Genomic DNA, 23,525 nt, shown 5'->3' on the forward strand with positions numbered 1-23,525 from the left:
AAGTAAGCATGAAAGTGAAGTTTATAAATAGGTCAGCAATAATAATTGAGTATATTCTAAAATGCTGCAGAAACTAATAGCTGATTCTGTGTATAGGTTCGGGTCAGTTAACTTGTCAGAGTCAAAGTTCTCAATCAACCAGTCACAGGCAAGAGGATCGAGGTACATTAACTAGTCTAGATTTGCACAAACTTATCCAGTTCATGGCTTTAAATCTTTGAAGGATATTTAGAGTTTAGTTTGATGCACATAGCTTTAGATTTTAGATAACTAGAATTTCGGCTTTGTTTTTTATCTGTGAAATAAACATATTACTTTCAGAATGACTGAAATTCTGTCTATTTTTTCTCTAACATACTGTATTTTAAAAGTCCCCCTATCATTTTATCCATTAAAACTCATCTTTGATCACCAAAATGACATATTTAAACGTTTTTTCCTTGAAAAAAGAATTATGCCTAGCTTGAATGTTACTCTACACCCTTCCCTCATTTAGTATACCTAGTTCTATGAATATGCAAATTAGCCCCGCCTCCACTCACTCGCAGCAGCTCAGAGATCCACTGGTTGATCATCACACGTTTACAAGGTACTTTGTGACGTCAGAAACACCAGAGATTTCAAACCGGGTTTTTAGACTGTCTTTGGTTCACTGAAAACTTTAAAGTCGCCATGAAAGGGAAATGGTGATAGTCTTTTCTTCCCTATTGTGATGTATATCCGAGTCAAACGGCTTTTCAAACAAGAAAAAAAAAACAACAACAAAAAAACAAGAATTGTCAATTTTGATTTTATGGTGACTATGTTTGTCATATGGTAAAGTCATACACCACCTCCAACAAGACTTTGAAAGAAGTGGGAGTATTTTAAACTCTTGACCATGTCTGAATCTGACGGTCATGTGATGTATTATTTTCAATCAGTGCCTATAGTATCAGCGACAATGTGGATAACGACGACACTTTGAAGTTTACTGCGTACATGCACTTCAGTCTGCAGACACAACATAAATCGATCTCTTGGGAGACCAGACAATTGTTTTGATTTGAAAGAAAACAAAGAAAGCTGTACCAGACATAATACAGAGAGGGATTTACAGTTGGTGTCTGTCGGGAGGGCAATAAAGAAACAAGACATCAAAGTTCTGAAGTTTATTGGAACTGGTTGATTTTTAGTTATCAGTCACTATAGGCCAAAAAAAATAAAAAAATATTTTTGTTAATAAAAATAAAAGATACACTCAATATACAAATATACAAATAAAATACACACAAAAAATCCGTAAAAATATGGTACGATGTAGGCTACTGTATTCATTTGACAGGTGTTTTACCTGTATTTTGAATTTGATTGCTTTGTGTTTTAGGGGGTAAACGGAAATATCCGTAAAATTACTGGATAATGTCCGGGTAATAAGCTGGCAGAACTTTTTCTGTTATTAATGTTTTTTTTTACATTTTTTACAGTGTGCACAATACACAATAAAACATAGCTAAAAACAGATGAAAATAAAATACGAAATAGAATAAGTTTAAACTGAAATAAAAGTTCAAGCTGACGTTCTAAAATGACTAAAAATATATGATTTAAAGATAAATAAAAATATTGCTAAAAATAAAACTAGTAAAAATGACAAAAGCACACAAAATGACTAAAACTAAAAGAAAAATGTAAAAAAATAAGAACCACCAGTTCTGTCTGTTAAAACCATTTATTAAGTTGCTCAACAACTAGCAGAACAAATCATTAAGAATTGAAATCAGACATATATGAAATATTATAAACTTTATCTAAACTAACAATATATCAAGTTTGTCCTGAAGTGTGTGTGAACTCGCACAACCTGAAACTCAATGGAAACATTTTCTAGGATAAACATTCACAATATCAACAGAGGACCACAGCTGGTTCTATAATAAAATATATTTTTTTTTTACAAGAAATTCAAAAAGTTGTGAATAACACCTGGAAATGCATCAATATTCATCGTATAGAAAATACCACTGTAATAGCTGAAAAAAAATATACTACACTGATCAAGTGTAATTTGTAAACTCACTGGAAAATCTGATAAATTATGATCATATAATCATGTGCTCTATAATTGCAAACTACAAATAAACAAGTGTTGTAAATCTGCTGCAATCGTCTCCCGAGCGAGGAAATGTTATCTGTCAGTTTCTGGTGCAAATAAAGATTTGGTTTGTCTATGAACATATGGCTTTGATGTATGAATATTCAAGTCACAGAACTCTTCAGTTTTAGGAGTTTCTTTAGGCGCAAATTAGTAATTACTGAAGGAAGAAGACAGAATGTGAGGATACAGAATAACAAATTAGACTCATATATAATTGAAAGCTGAACATCACGTGAATAAATCACCAACATCAATGTCAGTTTAACTTCAGTCATTAGGAACTTACGATCAATAACAAACAAACAAACAACAGATTCACTGATGAAATACTAGCGAGGATGCACTAAATAAAATTATGAAGATGCTTTCAAGACATTCAGGTTACCTGGATCAATATGTTTGTCTACAGACACAATGTTGTACCTGCCGATTCCCTTCGCAGTAGAAAACGATCAACTAAACTACTTTCTTGTATATTTATTAATAGAAGCATGTTTTCCCACACAAACACTGGACAAGTTCACCCAAAAATGAAAATTCTGTCATCATTTTCTCACTCTCATGTTGTTTTTTGGGTCTGTTGAACACAAAGGAAGATATTTTGAAGAATGTCAGTAACCAGACAGTTATGGACCCCATTGACTTCCATAGTATTTTTTTTCCATAAACTGTTTGGTTACCAAATTCTTCAAAATATCTTCTTTTGAGTTCAGCAGAAGAAAGAAATTCATACAGGTTTGGAACAACTTGAGGGTGAGTAAATGATGACAGAATTTTCATTTTTGGGTGAACTACACCAGTTTAAAGGGATAGCTCACCCAAAAATTAAAATAATGTCATTATTGTCATTATTATTAAGAAGAATTAAAACAGTACATAGTTGACAAGCCATACAAAGGATAAAAATAAAAATCCCCGTAAAAGTGATCCATATGACTCTATATGCACTATATTCCAAGTCCCTGGAGCCACACTATAGTTTTCTATGAGAAACAGACCAAAATAAAACAAATATTCACTGATAAAAAAATCATAATTTTCACCAAAACATCATTTATTGTCGTACTTTTGCAGAGGGCAAGATTATCTTATTCCTCACACAATCAAATGGCTTCAGATGACTTAGAATTTTATTTATTGCTATTGTTAACTAAAACTATTAAAACATTTTCTGTTAATTGAAATAAAGCTGTAATAAATGTTTTATTACAAAATAACACACTTGAAACTAAACTTAAGAGAGAAATGCACAAATTAAAAATGATTTTAAGATTGTTTAAGATGATTCTATGATAGTATATAAATAATACTAAAATAACACTGCTTGGAAACAAGTCATATGGACCACCTCTATGGTGCTTTTTAGAGTTTGAAAGCTGTTGAGAGTACGTAAAGATTCTACTAAAAGTAATTTGGCTTTTGAAACTACAAGAACAATGGCAGAATTTTCATCTTTGGGTGAACTATCCATTTAAAACCAACTATATTCACATTTCCCACAATTCCTCTTTCCATTGGCCCTCTCACTCTTCCTCAACCATCATCTCTCTGTCTTGGCCCTGCAGGTTGTTTTTGCCACTTCCTGTGAGGGCTGGAGGTGTGTGTTCACACCCGTCCGAGTCCAGGTCCAGCTCCTCGAAGGAAGAAACGCTGGAGGTGTCGCTTCTCTCCACACGCTCAAAGTCCCAGTGTCGGTCTCCGTCTCCGTGCGAGTGCGTCCTGGTGGTGGACGGGGCAGGAGAGGTGTCCCGGCTGTCGGAGGGGGGCAGGCGGCTCACAGAACTGCACTCGCTGTGGGAATCATCACCTGTGTGTTTACAAGCACACACCAAACACAAGAGGTGATTCATTTCACCACAGTCTCACAGAAAGCAAGCAGCACCTCAGCGAATGAAAGCATCTCTTGTACGGCTAGCATACAAAAGCTTGTATAACATCTTCGTTTCCTTGTTTAATAGTGATTTCAGGTTGTTTCTGCACTGGTGCTACTCGCTAATTAACAGTTGTGACTGTGATTGTGGAAAGGAGATGAGGAGTGTTTGGAGAACTGCATGTGTTGGCATTGGAGTGTGTGAACAAACACCTTTGCAGATAACTAGGTTTCTAAACTAGCTGCTATACAGTTGTTTTTAGCATAAATTACTAGGCGGTTGTTTACCGAACCATTTCAAAAGAGCTCAGCATCCCTCAGATGCACGTCTATGCATTCTTTCTTTTTTTAACCTGTTTTATCAAATACCAGGAGTAAATTGTATATCTCATTGTTAAGAAAAGTAGCACTTGCCTCAATACGTTTGTGGTATCATTTATGTGGCTGAACTCATCTGACCACCTACCAACCATTCAGAACACCCTAGCAACTGCATGATAAGATGCAAAAAATACCCTGAATATCTTAAACCTCACAGCAACATGGTGGCCTCACTCAATATTTTCTTTACAAATGTAAAATCTCGATTTTCATATTTTTTTTTCCTGCATGAAAAATAACTGGATGAACCAATACTAAAAATCACGCCAATACTGATAATCCGATAATTATTATGATTAATAACAATTATCGGCTGATGATAAAATTCTAATAATTCTATACTATTTTGTCTAATAATTAAAAAATAAAATACCTACAACTAAAGCATTTTTAAATAGTACACCAGTGTTGTTACCGTTAACTAAAACTACTAACTTCATTATATATAATAAAACGAAATAAAATATAAATATTACTTTAAAAATTACATGAAAATTAGAGAGGATGCCTTTGCAACTATCTGAAATAAAAGTAAAAAATATATTAAAGTTACATAGAAATATAAAAAAACTAAGAAAAAGCACACAAGACTGAAAATTTAAAAATAAATTAATACATATTTAAATAATACTAAAATAACACATTCGTAATTCTTATTCCTGCATGAAAAAGTGCTTTGAAACATAGGAATGTGCAAATATTAAAACTCAAGCAAATACTAATAATCTGATGATCATTATGATCATCGTGGCCAATAACCAAATAAATGACAGATATTAAAGGTCTTTACTATTTTTGAGAATAAAAAATAAAAAATAAAAGTTACTTTTTATTTCGATAGTCCACTTTGGATATTCAGATATTGGATAGAAGTAACTTTGTAACAACAAATGTAAAAGTTGGGGAAATGATCATGTACAATTAAAAGTCCAATATCAACAAACGTGGATAAATGAAAAAATATGAAACATCAGCCGATTAATCAATATGCTACCGATATGGTCTGCCTTCCTTTTGAGAGATAAAGCTTAACCTTCGATTCAATTAATCTTCTGCATCAGGAGTTTTAGACACACACACACACACACACACACACACACAGTAACTGACAGTATGAGAGAGGACAGACAGACTAACAGATTGAGAGAGGCGAGTTTCACCGAGAAGTGTGTGCGCGCTCATGCTGTGTGTGAAGGAGACCCCGCACGCTCACACTCTGTGTGTCAGAGTGACAAACGTGTCAGGACCGTCTGCGTCTCAGCTTTTTTTCTGCTTATGTCAGTGCTTCTAAGATGAAGGGATGTTTTGTGTGTCTATTAGATGACCGTTCACTAAGTGTTGTTTATCTGCCTCCTGCTCTTCCTGTCAATGTGGCATTTTGATAGGGACGGACAGACTAGATGAAGGGGGGATAGCGAGGGATGACAGGGAACTGAGTCTATGATAGAGAGAGAGGAATAAAGAAAGAGACTGATAGTGCCGGAGAGAGAGAACAAAGTGTCCTTCAAATGGCATCAGCATGCGTAGCGGAGGCCTCCGGAAAACTGTGGCATTTTATAAATTATGCTTCAATAACTCACAAATTTCAACAAATGTACCAGCCATCTTTTGGTATTTGTTTATGTGCATTTATACATTTATATGTGCCAACAGTAATAGTACTAAAATATTTACATTTAGAATCACTTGAATTTAAAGTGCCCCTATTTTAAAGGTTCCTGATTTTGTTTTTGTAGGAGGTCTCCTACAATAGGTTTACATGCAGGGTCAAAAAACCCACTAATTTTCCAATACTATATATTGCACATCACCTCATTTCTCAAAGAGTCTGAAAATGCTTTGTTCGGAGATTCTGTCTCTCGAAACCCCTGCTTTCGGTGAGCCTACTCTGCTCTGATTGGTCAAACGGCCTAGACTGCTGTGATTGGTCTACTGTGATTGGTGTCGGAAATGAAACGTGTCCATTTTTCATGTCAATTCGATCCTGAGTAATAGCCTATGCATTTAAAGCATACACTACAAATTTGAAATATAATTTATTATTATTTAATTATACTTATTAGCTGATAAGTCAAGAACAGTTTTCAGTTATTTCCTTTAACGAAATAATGTTGATTTTATTAAAAAACATCTTTCAAAGGCCTGTTCTTTCAATTTAGTGTTACAACAGAGACCAGAGCTAAAAATCTGTTATTCATGTAAACTGTATATAAAATAGGTATTAATTTGGATTCAAAGAACAATTGAAAATGAAACCTAATTTGTATGTCAAAATCGTTTAATTGTACATTTCTCACAAAGTAATGCAGTCTTTTCTCAAGCAAAGAGAGAACCTTAGTGAGCGTATGCTATTGCCGATCACTATTTTGTGATTAAAGAAATGTAAGGTGTTACAATTCCCCTTGGTTTCCCATATGTGACGACACTTCACCCACACAGCCCCTGCCATTTAAAGCACATTTCAGTGCAATATGCCTCTTTGACAAAACTCATTTTGCAGCTGTTTCGTGAACAGCATCTTTCACCAGGGAACAGATGCTGAAAGCTTAAATCTGAGCTGCAAGGTCAGCTTCACTTCAGCAAAACACAGCGATTTCTTCCGCATGACAACTGAAACATCACTTGACAACATCATTTGCGATATCTGCTTAAAAATGCGTAGCTGACACATCGCTGAAACCTGACATTAAGTTTTTTTTTGTAATTTAACTCAATCTTTAAAAAGAGTTGACAGTGCATATTAATAATTAAACGGTCAGTCATTTCTGACTTTACAACTGCAGTGAAACATCCCTGGCAATTTCAAAACCCAGCGCAGACATCTGCTCGGAGACAACCAGAAGTACTTCAAAATCAAGGACTAGGAAATCTGTTTTCTTCTGTTCACATCTGTTCTCTGCACTTTGTGTCACTACAGGCACACTGCTGTCAGACTTCTGCTCATTAAAAGTTGAAAACATTTCACAAAAAAAAGGGTAATTTTTTCAGAATACTGTTGTGTGCACTAATAAATCATAGGACATGTTTATTTTGCTTCTAGGAAGAGAGTTAGTCAGACAAAACTGACAGATATACAAGTGTAAAAGCCAGGGTTCATACACATTTTCCATTTCAAAATTCCATACTTTTCCAGACTCAAATTTCCAAAACCTCTCTGTAGATTTGTGAATAGGGGGGTAACAATATATCGTGTCACAATATATCGCAATACAAAAATGCAACAATATGTATCGTGGATAGTGACAATATGTGTATAGTTCATCTAAAATAAAAAATTACTGTGAGAAAAAATTTAAGTTTTCAGAGTTTTAGTGTCATTAAACTACTAATGTTGAATATAATGCAATTTTTGTGGGTCCTGATAATGCCAAATGTCTGATGTTACCAGTAAAAAGTGGCTTACATTATTTTTTAATATATCTAGTCAGTGACAGAGTGCAAGCATATTCATCAAAATAATTGTGAATTTTCAGCTTCAGAATCATGAAATTTTTTATTCTGGTGTGCATTGGGTTACCAGCACTAAGTCCAAGCCTATTCATTTACACCCATGATTTAATATCAAATTTATCATTTTAATCAACAGTAAAAATTTTGTTAACCTTTTACCATATGTCTAGGACAGGGGTCGGCAACCCAAAATGTTGAAAGAGCCATATTGGACCAAAAAAAAAAAAAAAAACATCTGTCTGGAGCCGCAAAAAATTAAAAGCCTTATATAAGCCTTATAATGAAGGCAACACATGCTGTAAGTGTCTATATTAGCTTTATTAGCCCCCTAGTATCAAAATGATAAGTAGGCTACAAATACATAATGAGCATTCATGATTAAATGTTTATTTTCCCTGCAGCGCATCCTGGAGAGAATGACGCACCACGTGACTACTCTGCTGTACGATCGTGGTTTAAGTTTAACTTCCATTATAATTTTAATGTATTATGTTTCGTTTTATTTATTCGTGTATTATTTTTACAACGTTGAAAAACTTAACCCTTTCACATGTAAGTTTAAAATATTCTGACTGACCCCAATGTGTCACTTTATGGTTTCCATGGTGACGCGTCATTGCGTGTCACGTGACACACCGCAGCAACAACAGAGCTGAATGAATGATGTTCTGCTTTTATGTCATTTTTCCTTTTGTATTCAAAATATTCACAAATTTGTTAGATATGGCATGAAATATCTGATATTCCGATTGTCAAATATATGCAAGTGGAAGTGTTTTGTTGTTTAAACACCTTTATAACGATCGCGTTAGTTGAGCTGTATGCGCGATGGGCGCCGCCATCTTAGTTTGTGCCGCAGACGCAGTTCAGAGAATCGGATCTGTTGGATTTACAACACGTGAATTCATCCACTTCTCCCGAAATACATAAAAGTAAGTGGCTGGTGAACTGGGAGAAGAATAGAGTAAACTTTAAAGTTACTTACACAATGTGTATCTGATATGAATAAAACGTGTCTAATTATAATGTAAAGGATTATTATTGCCTCTTCCTTTAACATCAGTGTGTATTTTACAAACTCTAAATGTATTGTTTTTTTAGTACTTATATGTCTGAAACCTAAAATAAACATTATGTGGTTGAAAACACTGAAAAGTTGTGATATATGACAGCTCTGAGCGCGCCTGTCTCTGGCTCAGCGCCAGCCAACGCGCGAGAGCACATTTGAATTTAGCAGTTGATCACGTCATGCACTGACCGTTCTAATCACACCGGTGTGATTGTACGTGCGAAAGGGTTAGAATGTTTGTCATGTTTTTCCTCCTACAGAAATTATATTTAAACAAAAAATATTTTTTCCATTTTCATATTTTTGAAAAAGCTCCAAGGAGCCACTAGGGCGGCGCTTAAGAGCCGCATGCGGCTCTAGAGCCGCGGGTTGCCGACCCCCGGTCTAGGAGAATGGCCATAATATCGTATCGGGACTTCAGTTCGTGATATGTATCAAATCGTGACATGAAGGTATTGTTACACTCCTAATATTTAACATAAATTGTTCATACAGCATTATTTTCAGATTTTACATTTGGTATATACTACAGTCCTCTGTAAATATTCTTATTTTCTGTTTTTTTCATTGGTTTACATAAGTGATAACATGCGCTTACATGATGAGAAGAAACCTAAAAAGCTTTATAACCTGCATACTGTATATTCACCTTTGACACATCAGTTTGATAGTGTTATCATGGTTTGATGCTGAATGATCACCAAACAGCAAAGTACAGTCTGATGATTGTTTGCTCCTTTATCTGTTGCTGGTTTGAGTGGCACACACACATTCAATTAGTAATGTTCAAAAGAGACTCGCTTATGGTAAAAGACAAAGTGCTTCACGTAATGAAAATGTGTGCCTTGAATTTATTAAATTGTGTTCGACAATCACTAAAGGATTACTAAACTTTTGCCATGAAAACATGCCAAGGTCATGGGTTTGAATCCCAGGAAAAAATTTGTAGCTTGAATGCCATGCAAGTTACTTTTGATAAAAACGTCTGCCAAATGCATACATGTAAATATTCCAAATACAGTAATCATGAAATTTTATTTTCATTCTACTGCGGAAGACAAAAATAAAAAGAACGACTGAATTACTATATACTGTTTTTGTCCAAACAATGAAAGTAAATGGGGTCAAAAATCACATTGGACCTCTTTGACTTCTTCAAAATGAGAAAAAAAGACCAAAAAAAAGAAAAAAGAAAAGAAAGAAGACAAACTGATGACTTTTTTTATTTTTGGATGAACTATCACTTTAACTTATTCCTAAAACACTTATAGAACCAGTATTTTATTTATGTTGCTTTTATTAAAAGCCAATGTTGAAAATATTAGTAACACTTTATAATGTTTCATTTGTCAACATTAGTTAATGCATTAACTAACATGAACTAACAATGTACAATATATTTTAACATTTATTAAAGACAAGGGCCACACATGGGCCATAACTGGCTGAGAGAAGGCCAGCAGTGCCAGCGGAGGCCACATTCAGGCCAAGATCACTTGCCGTGCGTGCGTGCACCATGAAGCTTTTATTAGGCTACTAAGTTTGTGCTTATGAAACCACAACTTCCAGAAGAGTTGCATTGACAGATGCGTCATGATGACACTTCATTTATATATACACAGCAAAAACCCAATTTTAGATCATTTTAGATATTTTAGGGTATTAAAATGTCAAGGGTCGTGAGCACAACTAAAGAAAACACTTATTATTATTATTATACTAGGGTGACCAAACGTCCTCTTTTGCCCGGACATGTCCACTTTTTACGTACTGTCCCTGGACCGTGTGTTATAAATTCATGAAAATGTCCGGTTTTCTACGTGTACTTTAAATTGACTGGTATGGAGCTAGAATTGTGTCTTTATTACATGCGAGAAAATGATCTGAGAGAAAAAAAAAAGTTTGAGAGAAAAAGTTATCACACTGATAGCAAAAAAGCATTTCATGAGAGAAAAAAGAATATTTGAGAGAAAAAGTTTTCATACCAATAGCAAAAAATAATAATATTTGAGACTAAAAAAAGTTTTGAGAGAAAGTATTTTCTCATAGAACATAAAAAAATATAAATTTGAAATTTTTAAAATTATTTCGGAGAAAAAAAATCTCTCTCAAAATACTTTGAAAAAAACTCTCAAATATATATTTTTCGCTATCAGTGTGAAAACATTTTCTCAAAAAAAAAAAAAAGTGTTTCTCTCAAAACGCTTTTCTTTGCTCTCGATGCAATTTCTTGCTCTCCAGTCAGAATTTTGCTTTCGCTGTGAAAATTGTGTCATGGGCGGGGCCACGTTCCTATTGGCCAGTCGGGTGAGCATCGTCTTGTCTTGGGAGTCGAACTGAATCATTACACCATTGTTCAGTTCACCGGCATAAATGCCGCTTCTGCCTTAGTTGAGCATATAATACACAACCTTTGTTAAAGGAGAACTCCGGTCAATTTTAACATTGAGCTCATTTTTTTGTAAATTTGGAGTGCTGTCAGTACAGAGAACAACGACAAAAATTGGTGTTGCCTACACCGTGTTATCCTCTTTTTAAAATATGCACCCTGTTGACTTCAATGGGGCAAGTTTTAAACCTGCTTTTAGCCTCTTAACATCCTTGATGTGTCATTACAAGTGCACAGCCAATGTGAGTGATTCCTTCAGAGTGAACATGGGTGAATCTGACTGCAGTAGATGTGAAAGATATGAATAAAAATGAAGTTAATTCGGCCAGCGCTCATACCTGTATTTATTTCCTGTTTTCGGTCGAAGTCCATAGTAGTCGATTGTCGATTGTACTATGGACTTCGACCGAAAACAGGAAATAAATACAGGTATGTGCGCTGGCCGAATTTAAAAAAAATGAGCTCAATGTTAAAATTGACCGGAGTTCTCCTTTAATGCAAGTTAATAAAAATGTTCATGCTAGTACACCTAATGTTGACAGATACAACTTTTGATCTTAAAAATGGATTAGTTAATGTTGAGATTAACATAAATAATGTAGAACTATTGTTCATTGTTACATCTTGTTAACTAATGTAGTTAACTAATGTTAATAAATTGAACCTCATTGTAAAGTGTTGCCAATATATTTAGCAATATTTATTTCTGATAAATACATTTATAGAGCATTTTCAACGTTTTATGATTCAGACGATTTCGTGTTAGATTCTAAAGTTATAAGCCAATAGCTGGAAGATCAAACGTGCACTTGAACAGGACAGTAGGAATGAGACATGCTGCAAAACATATTCAATTTAGCAGCACATTTAGACCCAATAAACCAGCAGGCTTCATATTTGTCCTTTCATCTTCCGTCTTCTCTGCTTTAATCTTCTTCCTCTATCATATATTATAGTTATCATTATGTGTTTGTTTCAAGGTAACAGACTAACAGGTGTAACAGGCATCACTGGGACAGGACAGCTGGTGTGGACAACACACCCCTCACAAACAGCTCACCTGTGTTTCATATTTGCTCGGCGGTACCTCTGGGCTTTGGTCTGACCAGGGCAATACGCCATTCACACACACACAGATTGTGTCTCATTATCACTAGAGCAGGTGTAGGTGAGTTCAGCCAATATGACACAACCATAACAAAACTCCATAAGGTGGTAGTTAATGCCTATTAAAACACTTTCATGTGAAATGTCAACCATTGAAATACACTGGGCACACTAAATGTGAACTTGTTAAATTGACAATATCTACTATTAGTGCTCAATAAACAGTGGGAGGGTTACAAATCTTTAATGGGAGCCAAAAAGTCCCTACTTACATCATTGTCAAACCAAATAAACTATGTTTGATAGCTTACATGTCTCTTCCTGTCTAAATGGGCAGTTCTTAGCCAAAATAAGTATGTAGATAATCAAAAGAATGCCTTTGCTAAACTTGTATTCCTTTAATTGGTGTACTGAGAGTTACTTTAGATAAGAAAGCATCAATAGGAAAGCCATAATTAATATACCTGTGATGTCCGTCCTCCTGTCCTCTTCGGACTCTTTTCCCAGTAACCATCTTTGGGCCTCTCTAACTTCAGGAACATAGAAATCCCCCTGCCGAGCCAGCGGACTCATATAGTGGATCATCCCGCCTCGGTAGATCTCTAGAAATGGATGGGCACATAATTTCCTTTCCTAAGAGACACACAGACAGAATGATAAAAGATTTTTTTTTGAATAAAAAGTTCTTTCAATCCAACCACATATAAAAAAACCTCCAAAAGAGAATGATCCCAGCACTTTTCAAAGCTGAAATACACAAAAGTTTAGGATTTTTTTTTTTTTATGTTTAAGAAATAAATACTTTTATTCAGCAAGGATAAACTTCAAAAGTGACAGTAAAGACATTTATAATGCACTAAAGACTTTATGTTAAATAAATGCTGTTCTTTTGAACTCTCTTATTGTATATCATAGTTTACACAAAAATATGAATCATTAGCATGAAATTAATTAGCATATTAGAATGATTTCTGAAGGATCATGTGACACTGAAGACTGGTGAAAATTGTAATGATGCTGAATAATCAGCTTTGCCATTACAGGAATAAATTATTTCAAAAAATCTCTTCTATCCATCCATCCATCCATATCGAGAAAATAAAAGGAAAAGTTGAAAAGCTAAGAGCAGGTCATCCACAGACACTAAGATTAAAGCGCTGTATCCACCCACTCTTCCTCCTTCCTATTCTCAGTTTTCACCCTTATTACTCACTGATTTTAACACTCATCCTGAACACACACAAACACACTTCTCATCAAAGCTAGCAAAGCTTGCTTCATTTCAATCAAATTTAAGGAGCCCCCAAAAGAGTTGTTAAACCTCCTAGTGAGACAAATCTGTCTTGTGATATTTTCATTAAAATCTTACGAGCACTAAATCACACTAATTGAAACCAGGAACTTTCCAAACCCTTAAGAAACCAATTGCTGATGTGTCCAAACTGTAGCCAGCATGTGTTGCTTTCCCTTCAGGCAGGGTGTAGTTAACAGTAGTCAAATGTTACATCAATATTCATTAAGCTGATGAATATTTTAAAGTGAAGTGTTGAATATGTAAATCAGAAATGGTTTGAAGTGCAAAAATATAAAGATGATTGATCACCAGGTTGGACAGGGATTATATTTAGATAAGTTAGTTTGTAGAAATCACAAACAAAAAGTCGAACAACTGGTCCCCTCCAAAAAGAGACTGAAGCAAAATTAGCAGCTGACATTAAAGGAGGTATGTTTAGTTGTCTACATGTACTCAAAGAGTCTGGGACATCAGGGACGTCTCTGTTCGCCCACCATCTGCTTCCCACAGACAAAGGCTTTCAACACCTGTATGGCAGTCAGGCTGTTATGTCTAATTTAATTCTGATAGATTTTAGTCAATATAATGACCAAAATTCTCTTTTAAAATTATACAATTATAAAAACACATTCATTTTTACCTGAATAACTCCTCATTGCCTTGCCTTTAGCATTAGCATACATTCTGCTCCTACAATTTAAATCACAAAGAAATTCATAGTCTGAGAAAGCAAAAGGCCTGATCTGAACCTTGAAACGGCGCTATTCTACATCTGACAGATGATTGACGTGTGCTGTCACGAACAGAGCTGGAGGACTGGGGCCGTAAACAGGGACAGGAGACAGAAGGGACTAGAAGCTGGGGGATTACGTAACGCTATTAATATCCCAATATCATAAACAATGTATCCATGCCATACTGTTTGAGATCCAGTCCCTCAAGACCTGAAAAAGGAAAATGCACAGATGAGCAAGTTTAAAAAATGTCTGTTGAGTTATTGATTCAAACTCTTAGGTAACAAAACTGGGCCGATTGTTTGTGCAAGGATCTACACTTCATCTAATTTATCATTATTAGAAGTTTTGGCTTTTTTTAAAAGTCTGTCTAGTGCAACTTAAAATGCTGATGCATAATCCATAAGTGTATTGTCTTGGTCTCCCTAGTGGAATTTTCTAATTGGTTTATGGCTGAACTATTGATTCTAGATAATTAACCAGCTCACAGTCTCATGTGACACTCTGCAATCAAAATAAAGCTGAAGGGCAAGAAGTTTCATATCCACCATCATCATATAATCAATACTCTTTCCCTCAAAGAATCAGCTATTGTTCCAATATTTTACATTTACCTACTAATGCAGACCTACAGACTTATCATCCCCTTTCATAGAGGTCTGGGTTTGTATTTCATATTTTTCTCCAAAGAGTTTCCCAAAACTCCTCAATAAGTAGTTGAGCCAAACCAATTAACCTAAATATATAAAACTGTGGAAAAGACAAAGGTTTAAGATTGTGTACTTAAAAAGATTTACCTCACAGCTCTTTATGGCATTAGTAGCTCTTTCATTCCGTTATAATACTTTTATCAAATACTTTTATCAAAAACTTTTTATCAAAAACTATCAAAAACTGAACTTTCATAAAAAATATATTACACTTTGGAGAACTTGAATGAGGTAGGAATGAGGTAGGGGTAGGAATGATCTACCCCTTTCTCTCAGATTGGCACCCACACTAAGTGTTTTTAAACACAAGCTTAAGGAATACCTCCTCACATTAGCATTTAATGGGGTATAGTAGTTGTTTGTGTAGGCTATTAAAACTGAGGGGTTTATTTCGCTGTTTTTAACTGTGGTTTTAGTGTTGTGTGTTTATGCATAGTCTATGTGTTTTTGATATTGTTTTTTGATATTGTACAGCACTTTGTTCAATGATCAGTTGTGTAAAAGTGCTTAATAAATAAAATGAATGAATGAATGAATGAATGAATGAATGAATGAATGAATGAATGAATGAATGAAAAATGAATGGCAGTTTTACTATCGGAAACCTACTGCTGAGCTCTATTGCCGTCAACCCTACTTCAGCACTGTAGTACAAAGCAAATGTGATTAAAAGGAATAGTTCATCCCAAAAAGAAAATTCAGTCATTATTTTAATCACCTCATTCCAAACCATATTATTTTCTTTCTTTTGCGGAGCACAAAAGGTAGATTTTTACACAATATTAGGCTAATATTTGAAAGAATAATAACTCTTTTCAGTATGCCTCAAGTGAATGAGAAATGAGTCTGTCTAGCTCCAAAATGACAAAAAAAACCCCCAAAAAACAGCATAAAAGAGTCATTAAATGATCATAAAAGTAGTCATATAACTACTAAGTCATTAATTTTTTTTAAATCTGTGTTGACTGACATTTCAAGGTGAGATATGGGATATCCATGTATAAAAACAATATAGATAAAATTAATGACACGGGAGAATGTAGGAAAAAATAGAGAAGCAAAAAGGCTCCATTGCAAACTCTAAGAAAAGAAAACAGATGGAGAGGAAAAGAAGAGGGATGGCTGGGTAAGCCAGAGACGAAGATGAAAAGCTGTCAAAATTTCTCATCCAAATTCAAGAGGAAAGGTTCTATCTCACACTCTTCTCTGTATATCCTTTTAATTAATGTTCCCTCATATAGATTCAGTCTCGCTAGACTCACAGAAATAGAGAGAGAAAAACAGGGCATGGAAATGCCTTCCTCTTTTCTTCTTCTCAACAGTAGCAGAGGGTATGATAGGCATCGATTGCCTTTCTACACTATGAAAAGGATCTTGAACTCGGTGAGTGCTCTGAAATCTGTTTCCAGGCTTTCATTCATTCAAAGAATCACAGAAATACTGAACTGGATGGAGTAATGGGCAATTTCCTAATGAAAATGTGTCAAATGATAGTACTTTGTTACACACTGAAAGAGACATGATACACATGATGGACTCAGAATACAGTCCTGAAGAAGGGCATTATCAAATGAGATCTCTTTAATATCTCCACTGCTTCCCATAGAAAGCAAAGAGATTGAATGGAGATTAAATCCTGTTGTTTTTCTGAGAAACAGAACCTAGTAATCTCAAATGTCGTTACCAACATCTGCAATCAAAAGTCAAAGATCTCAAAAAGAACTACAAATTTCTTATCAAATACTTCCAGTGAATTCCAATTAAATCTTTTTTTAACATTATAAGTGTCTTTACTGTCACTTTTGATCAACTGACTGCATCGTTGCTGTAGAAAAGTAACAATTTCTTCTACTGACCCCAAAATTTTGAATGGTAGTGTAAATTAGTCTCTTGAGCTAAAAAGAGGAACCTCACAGCAATACATATTTTCTCTTGTCGAACTTGATTGTGCAACCAGATTACCATTTTCACAGATCACACCCTGCAGCAAAAAAAAAAGAAAAAAGAGAAAAAAAGAAGATTATTAACTAAATAACAAAATGCCATATTTCTCCTTCAAGGAGAAAGACTCTTTTATAGTGATGGACCACTGCCATAAAATATCCCCACTATCTTCGGTGTCTCCAGGGATGGCATATCTCAGGAGAGAATAAAGATAAGACGCGGAGAGAGACTCCATGCTATTTACGAAAAAGACATGAGTGACAAGGAGAAAAGGCCCCTGCGGTGACTGCTGGAGAAGCCCATCAAATATTTGGCTTGGTGATTGAGTAGCTTTAAGATTGTCTGGGACGTCCCTCCATTGCAATTCAAACTGGCCCTGCATTTCGAAAGGTGTTGTTTTTCTTCTGCAAAAGAAACATCGATAGTGTGTACAGGGTATGTTAGAACCAGTTATTAAAAATTTGTTGTGATGTTTTATATATATATCTCCTTATTTATTTCTTACAAGGGAACAAACATTGATAACAAAAAGATACCAAAATCTCTCTCAAACACAAAAAGAAAGTAAAAAGGGAAACAGAAGGTCAATCTGGCTACCACCAACAGAGAATGTCTGTGAGAAATAAAACATTATTGATGTATTTATATAGCTTTATTCCTCTCACACGCCACAGGTTTTCATATGAGAACGGATGAGTGTTTTCTTTTCTTTGGTAAGTTCCTTGCCTGGGGATAAACATCTGATGGAACGACAGTTTGGAAAGGAAAACCCTTTCCAAAAATACACAGCATGCTTTCAGAAAAATAAACAAAAGTGTTTAAGATAAATTTAGGACTAAAGACCACCTCATGGCCCAATGTACAAATGTACTGTTTCTAAACTGTTTTGCTGTCTCTAGCATCTCACACACACATACAACGCAACGCTTTGTCTTGGGCAACCGCGGTGCATTCATTGTGGGCTGAAAGTGCTACAAAGAGATGAATGTACGAAGAACAGCACCAAACCACACATCTATGAAAAAGGTCAGCGCATTTCTGAAGTGCTGATTCTGGAACAGTTCATGTCTTTGTTATTAAAATCAATTATGTAGATGGGTGATCCCCTGATCTTCCATACTTCATGGATTTGTTGTCGTTTGAGATGAATAGCCTAATCATGTCTAAACTGCTTTGCAGAACTAATATCTTTCCTCTGTGAAGGAGATTCCCAGTGGTAATATCATCTTAAGTAAAAATGTCAAAGATCAATCAGAAAGAAATCTATCAGAGATATACAGTTATTAGTGGTGCTTGATAAGGCTTAAAGGGATAGTTCACCCAAAAATGAAAATTCTCATTGGTTCTTGAGGAAGCTCAAACGTGTTGCGTCACACGAGAATGAACCTCATTGGTTCTTGCTGAAGATCAAATGTGCTGCGTAACACGAGAATGAACCTCATTGGTTCTTGCTGAAGCTCAAACGTGCTGCGTCACACGAGAATGAACCTCATTGGTTCTTGCGGAAGCTCAAACGTGCTGCGTAACACGAGAATGAACCTCATTGGTTCTTGCTGAAGCTCAAACGTGCTGCGTAACACGAGAATGAACCTCATTGGTTCTTGCGGAAGCTCAAACGTGCTGCGTTACACGAGAATGAACCTCATTGGTTCTTGCGGAAGCTCAAACGTGCTGCGTAACACGAGAATGAACCTCATTGGTTCTTGCGGAAGCTCAAACGTGCTGCGTTACACAAGAATGAACCTCAGTGGTTCTTGCGGAAGCTCAAATGTGCTGCATAACACGAGAATGAACCTCATTGGTTCTTGAGGAACCTTAAACATGCTGCGTTACACAAGAATGAATCTCATTGGTTCTTGTGGAAGTTCAAACGTGTAGCGTAACACGAGAATAAACCTCATTGGTTCTTGAGAAAGCTCAAATGTGCTGCGTAACAAGAATGAACCTCATTGGTTCTTGTGGAAGTTCAAACGTGTTGCATAACATGAGAATAAACCTCATTGGTTCTTGAGAAAGCTCAAATGTGCTGCGTAACAAGAATGAACCTCATTGGTTCTTGTGGAAGTTCAAACGTGTTGCATAACATGAGAATGAACCTCATTGGTTCTCGCACATCAAGCAAACCTGCTTGAGCTTCCGTTTACCACAACTGATGTGCGTTGATGAATGATTATATGTGAATAAAAGCCTAAATTTAATCTGTTCATCATATAAGGCGATCGTGTCTCTTGTCAATCAAAGGACAGAAAGGTGTCAGATTTCATCAAAAAAGTTCTAAAAATGAACGAAAGTCTTTACACACTACTAAATATTTTTGCGTTTGAAGACTAAAAATTTACTGTTTAATGTTATGTATTTGTATTATTTTTCTTTATTCATAATTTCATAATGTATTTTGTCAAGCCAGAGTTATGCATGTGTTCAGTGCATGAGGAGATTATAGATAGAATGGAACCATGTGAAGATCATGTCACATGAGACAGGTGGTGAGCTATATTTTGTAGAGGGTGTGTACAATGTAACATGTTTTCAACTGATGCAGATGTAAACAACAGAGATAGTTTCTTAATATGGAAGTGAATTGTGCCATATGTTCTATGACATATACGTTCCATTTTTAAAGCTAAGCAACATAGTTTGTTACCTTAAAAGGAAGCTGCTCTGTAATGTATATAAGCTCTATCTTACTGTACCACCTCAGAGAAACAGAGGCATGAGAAACAGAGGCATGAGAAACAGAGGCATATGAGAAACAAAGGCATATGGCATATGAGAAACAGAGGCATATGAGAAACTTGATGGCAGAGAAACATAAAGCCAGAGAAACCATTTACATCTAACATGATGGGATGAGAAGATTAAGAATGGGGAACAGAGAAATCTGGAATGAAGACCTCTCATGTAGCCTGGTTCTTATATGTTGTTTCTCTCTGTCTGACACATGATACATAATAAATTAAATCTCTTGGCAAAGGTAACTGGTGTAGCTTCTGTGATTCAACCATAAAGGGGAAACCATGATTTTTAAATCCACAGCGTTGCACCATTAAACTTAGTTGAAGCACAACTCTATGCATAAACTAAATATTTACGGAAGCCTCCGATCAGGAGTAACGGTTGGAATAAAATAGTAGACTGACTGAACTGCATCAATAAGCTCTTGTTTTACCTGACAGACTTCAATTGTTTAGACATACAGCTTACATTTTATTTATGAATGTTATTTACATATAAAAATACCTATTATGTTATTCATGATTAAGTATAACTGTATTTAACGGAAACTTATTTTTACCATTAGTTACGTGAGGTAAAAGAAGTTGGAATGAAGGATAAACTGAAAATCACAGTATTTAAACAACTTTTACTCAAGTATTTGAAGGCTGCTATTGGATCATTGAGGGTAAACGTCATAGGCTATTATGTGACTATGCATTACTTTACAGAGAGCTTACAGCCTAGTTACCTAGCTAAGTTCTGCCTGAAGAACAAATGGCACAGCTGAATAAAGTTCAGAGTTATTTGCAAACTAGCTAGTAGTTACTAAGCCTCTAGTGTGGACTTTGTGTTTCAATTTAAGTAAGAATTTATACATTTCTGATGCAACACTAATAACCTTTTAGCTGCTGCCCTAAATGCCCTGCCCTGAAACACCCTTAAAATGATTTAAAACGTTGAGAAAATATTTAATTTATTTCAAGATGTACCATTTCAGAGGATCCACATTCTGTGCACACACAAACCTCACAGTCTAAACCAGTACTCAGTTTCTCCAGACACATCATATCCTAAAATTCCACAATAGACTTCTGCTCTCCAGTGGAACTCTTCTCTTTCGACACCTGCTCTTGTCCTCCTCCTTTAATGACAGTAATCTACAGGATTATGGGGTGGACAACTGTCAGACGTCACTGTAAATATGGGGGACAGACAGCAAGTGTGTTTTTACCAGTGGTAGACAACCATCACCATTATCTGCCAGTCTCTAAAAATATGTTCAAAGGTCTTGGACAAGTATCTTGACACTTTTAGAAGAAAAAAAAAAAAATCCAAGGTAAGATTTTCTGCAACAAATGTATCATTATTTTGACAAAACAGGTAGAAAAGAAATTTATTTGGAGAAACATTAGTATATGCTACAGTTTAACAGATTAACTAGATTCTACATTTTTAGAAGACAATGCAATGTTTTGTTGGTGGTTGCCAGGAAAGTGCAGTTTCTATGCTGTTCTAAATAGTGTTTAGTGCATTTCTAGGTGGCTACTAGTGTTCTGTGTGGTCAAAAGTCAAGTCAAAAGACTCCCCGCTATCTATGATATTCTAGACCCAAATAAGGCTTAGATTTTTTGCTAGTTCTGCACGTTGCATCTAGCCTGACTACACCGTCCTACGTACTTCTGCTCAATTTTCATTTTCCTTCAATACTCCGTCTGGGTTTGCGGTATATTAGTGGGTTTTCTCTGGCCAAATTTTTACCGGTCCAATCAGCGAACAGAGGGAGTAGCTGAGAACGATGACGTTGAGGTCGTGCGCTAGTTTGAGTTGTAGGGTTACGTCACGACCAAACGTTAGCGATTGGTTATGGCAGATCCAATAGTTTTAAACTTCAACAGAGTACCCGCCTTCAAGGAAGTTAACGCTCGTCAATGGAGAGTGGCCAGACTCTCTGTACAAATGAAATGTACGAGACCAGGCTAAGTTGCATCATTAATTTGGCAAAAAGTATGAGTAAAAAAATAAATAAATCAAGGTCCAATCACTTAGAGGTATTCAGGTTAGGGATTAGTTAAATTCCAAAACTTTAAGTATGAGGAATAATAAAAGTGATGATTGCTTAACAATTAGGAATTGGGGATGCACAATATATCGGACCCCACATCGGTATCGGCCGATATATGTTAATTTTTAATGTTATCATTATCGGCCCGATAAGAAGATTTGGCTGATATCTTAAAGCCAATAAATAATGGATTCTTTCCTTGGATGGATGGATTCACTGTTTGCCATGATGGTTTTGAATTACTTGAAATATGATTCAAATTTATTTATTCTTTTGGTACGGTAAGTTGGTCATAGTAGTGTAAAATTTATTTTAAAACTTAAATTGGTTCAAACTATGCTACTGTACTTTTTTTCGTTTGATTTATGTTGAAGTGCTTGGGACATGTCTTTTAATGACTTTTGTTTTTGTAATCAGGCTCTCAAAAATTATATAAAAATTTGGATTTATCGGCCAATATATCGTTATTGGCTTTAAAATATAAAGAATTATCAGTTATCGATAACGGCGCATCCCTTTTAGGAATATATCAGATTTGACGTATCACACAAACAACATGGAATACATTTCTCCCAGTCCTTTCTTTACCACAAGTCAACGCTTCAACATCCCAAAGACTCCATTATAAAATTTTACGCACAAAGCACTGTCTTTGATCACAAACAACTTTGTTCGAAGAAACTTGCTTTCTCAGATTAGTGTGGTCTATTTGCGCTGGCTAAATACATTCAATTGGCCTTTCCTTGTAAATCACTGACCCGAGTGATGTGTCAGTGTTCGGTCTTTTGTCAAAGCCATTTCCTTAAGCTAAATGGTTCTGGTCCTCCTCTAAGCTCCCCCGAGCTCCTGAGACTCCAAACTCACAGTCCACTGCCCCTAAATTTCATTACAGGTCTGGCCGAAAAATCCCCTGGCAGGAAACAAGAAGGAAAGCTGAAATTTGCATGCGTTATCTTGAAGGAGAAGTTCACAGGTTTGGCAGGGTCCCCTTTGTCATTTCTTTAAAAAAAAAAAAAAGGAGGACTTGCAACTACACTAATAGTGAAATATGGGCAGTATGACTAAGGAACGATTGAGAAATGGCTGTTTCAGACCATCAATAAAGAGACAATTTCTTATTTGCTAGGAAATGGTAGAATCACTCTCCATGATGAATGCTACAACCCAGAAGCTCTAAGGGACAACGGAAATAATCCAAGAGAAGGTAAAACACAGGTGTTCATATTTCACATAGGTTATAAATTTTAAGGAACAGACTGAAAGAAGAGATCTTGCATGGTACCTTTTCATTACCTTGTCCACAATCTTCCCAAAGTGTGCATCAAACATCTGACATTTTACTGTAAGAGGCTCTAGCACTTTTATCCTTTCCAGGAGATGCTGCACCAAATAGTGGATATCCAATAATAGGCTACTGACATTTTTGCTCATTTTCACGAAGGCTACTTCATGAACTATATCACTTTCACAACCTCCAAAGAAAAAAGTTATAAATTAAAAAATGAGACAAGAGAATCTAAGCCATGTGAAACTCCATGGTTACCAAGGAAACGTTCGGAAAGATTTCCATGGAGATTAGATCCTTTGATATTCCAAAGAGAAAAGGGATGGGAGAGAGGGAAGCATCCGAAGACACAGATCTGATGAGAAAATCCATCAT

The 23,525-nt window shown here is 35.6% G+C and overlaps 1 protein-coding gene across 1 annotated transcript in view; it reads right to left on the reverse strand.

Annotated features, from left to right (window-relative positions):
* Positions 1–1,138: 1,138 nt before the first annotated feature.
* tex264b (testis expressed 264, ER-phagy receptor b) overlaps positions 1,139–23,525 on the reverse strand; it is a 47,320-nt gene continuing 24,933 nt past the window's right edge. Inside the window, 2 exon segments of the mRNA XM_084100475.1 lie at positions 1,139–3,944; positions 12,868–13,036. Of these exon segments, the coding sequence (XP_083956601.1) occupies positions 3,661–3,944; positions 12,868–13,036 (453 nt within the window). The 3' untranslated portion in view covers positions 1,139–3,660.

Source organism: Abramis brama (assembly GCF_963993115.1).
Source record: "Abramis brama genome assembly, chromosome: 23".
NCBI lineage: Eukaryota > Metazoa > Chordata > Actinopteri > Cypriniformes > Leuciscidae > Abramis > Abramis brama.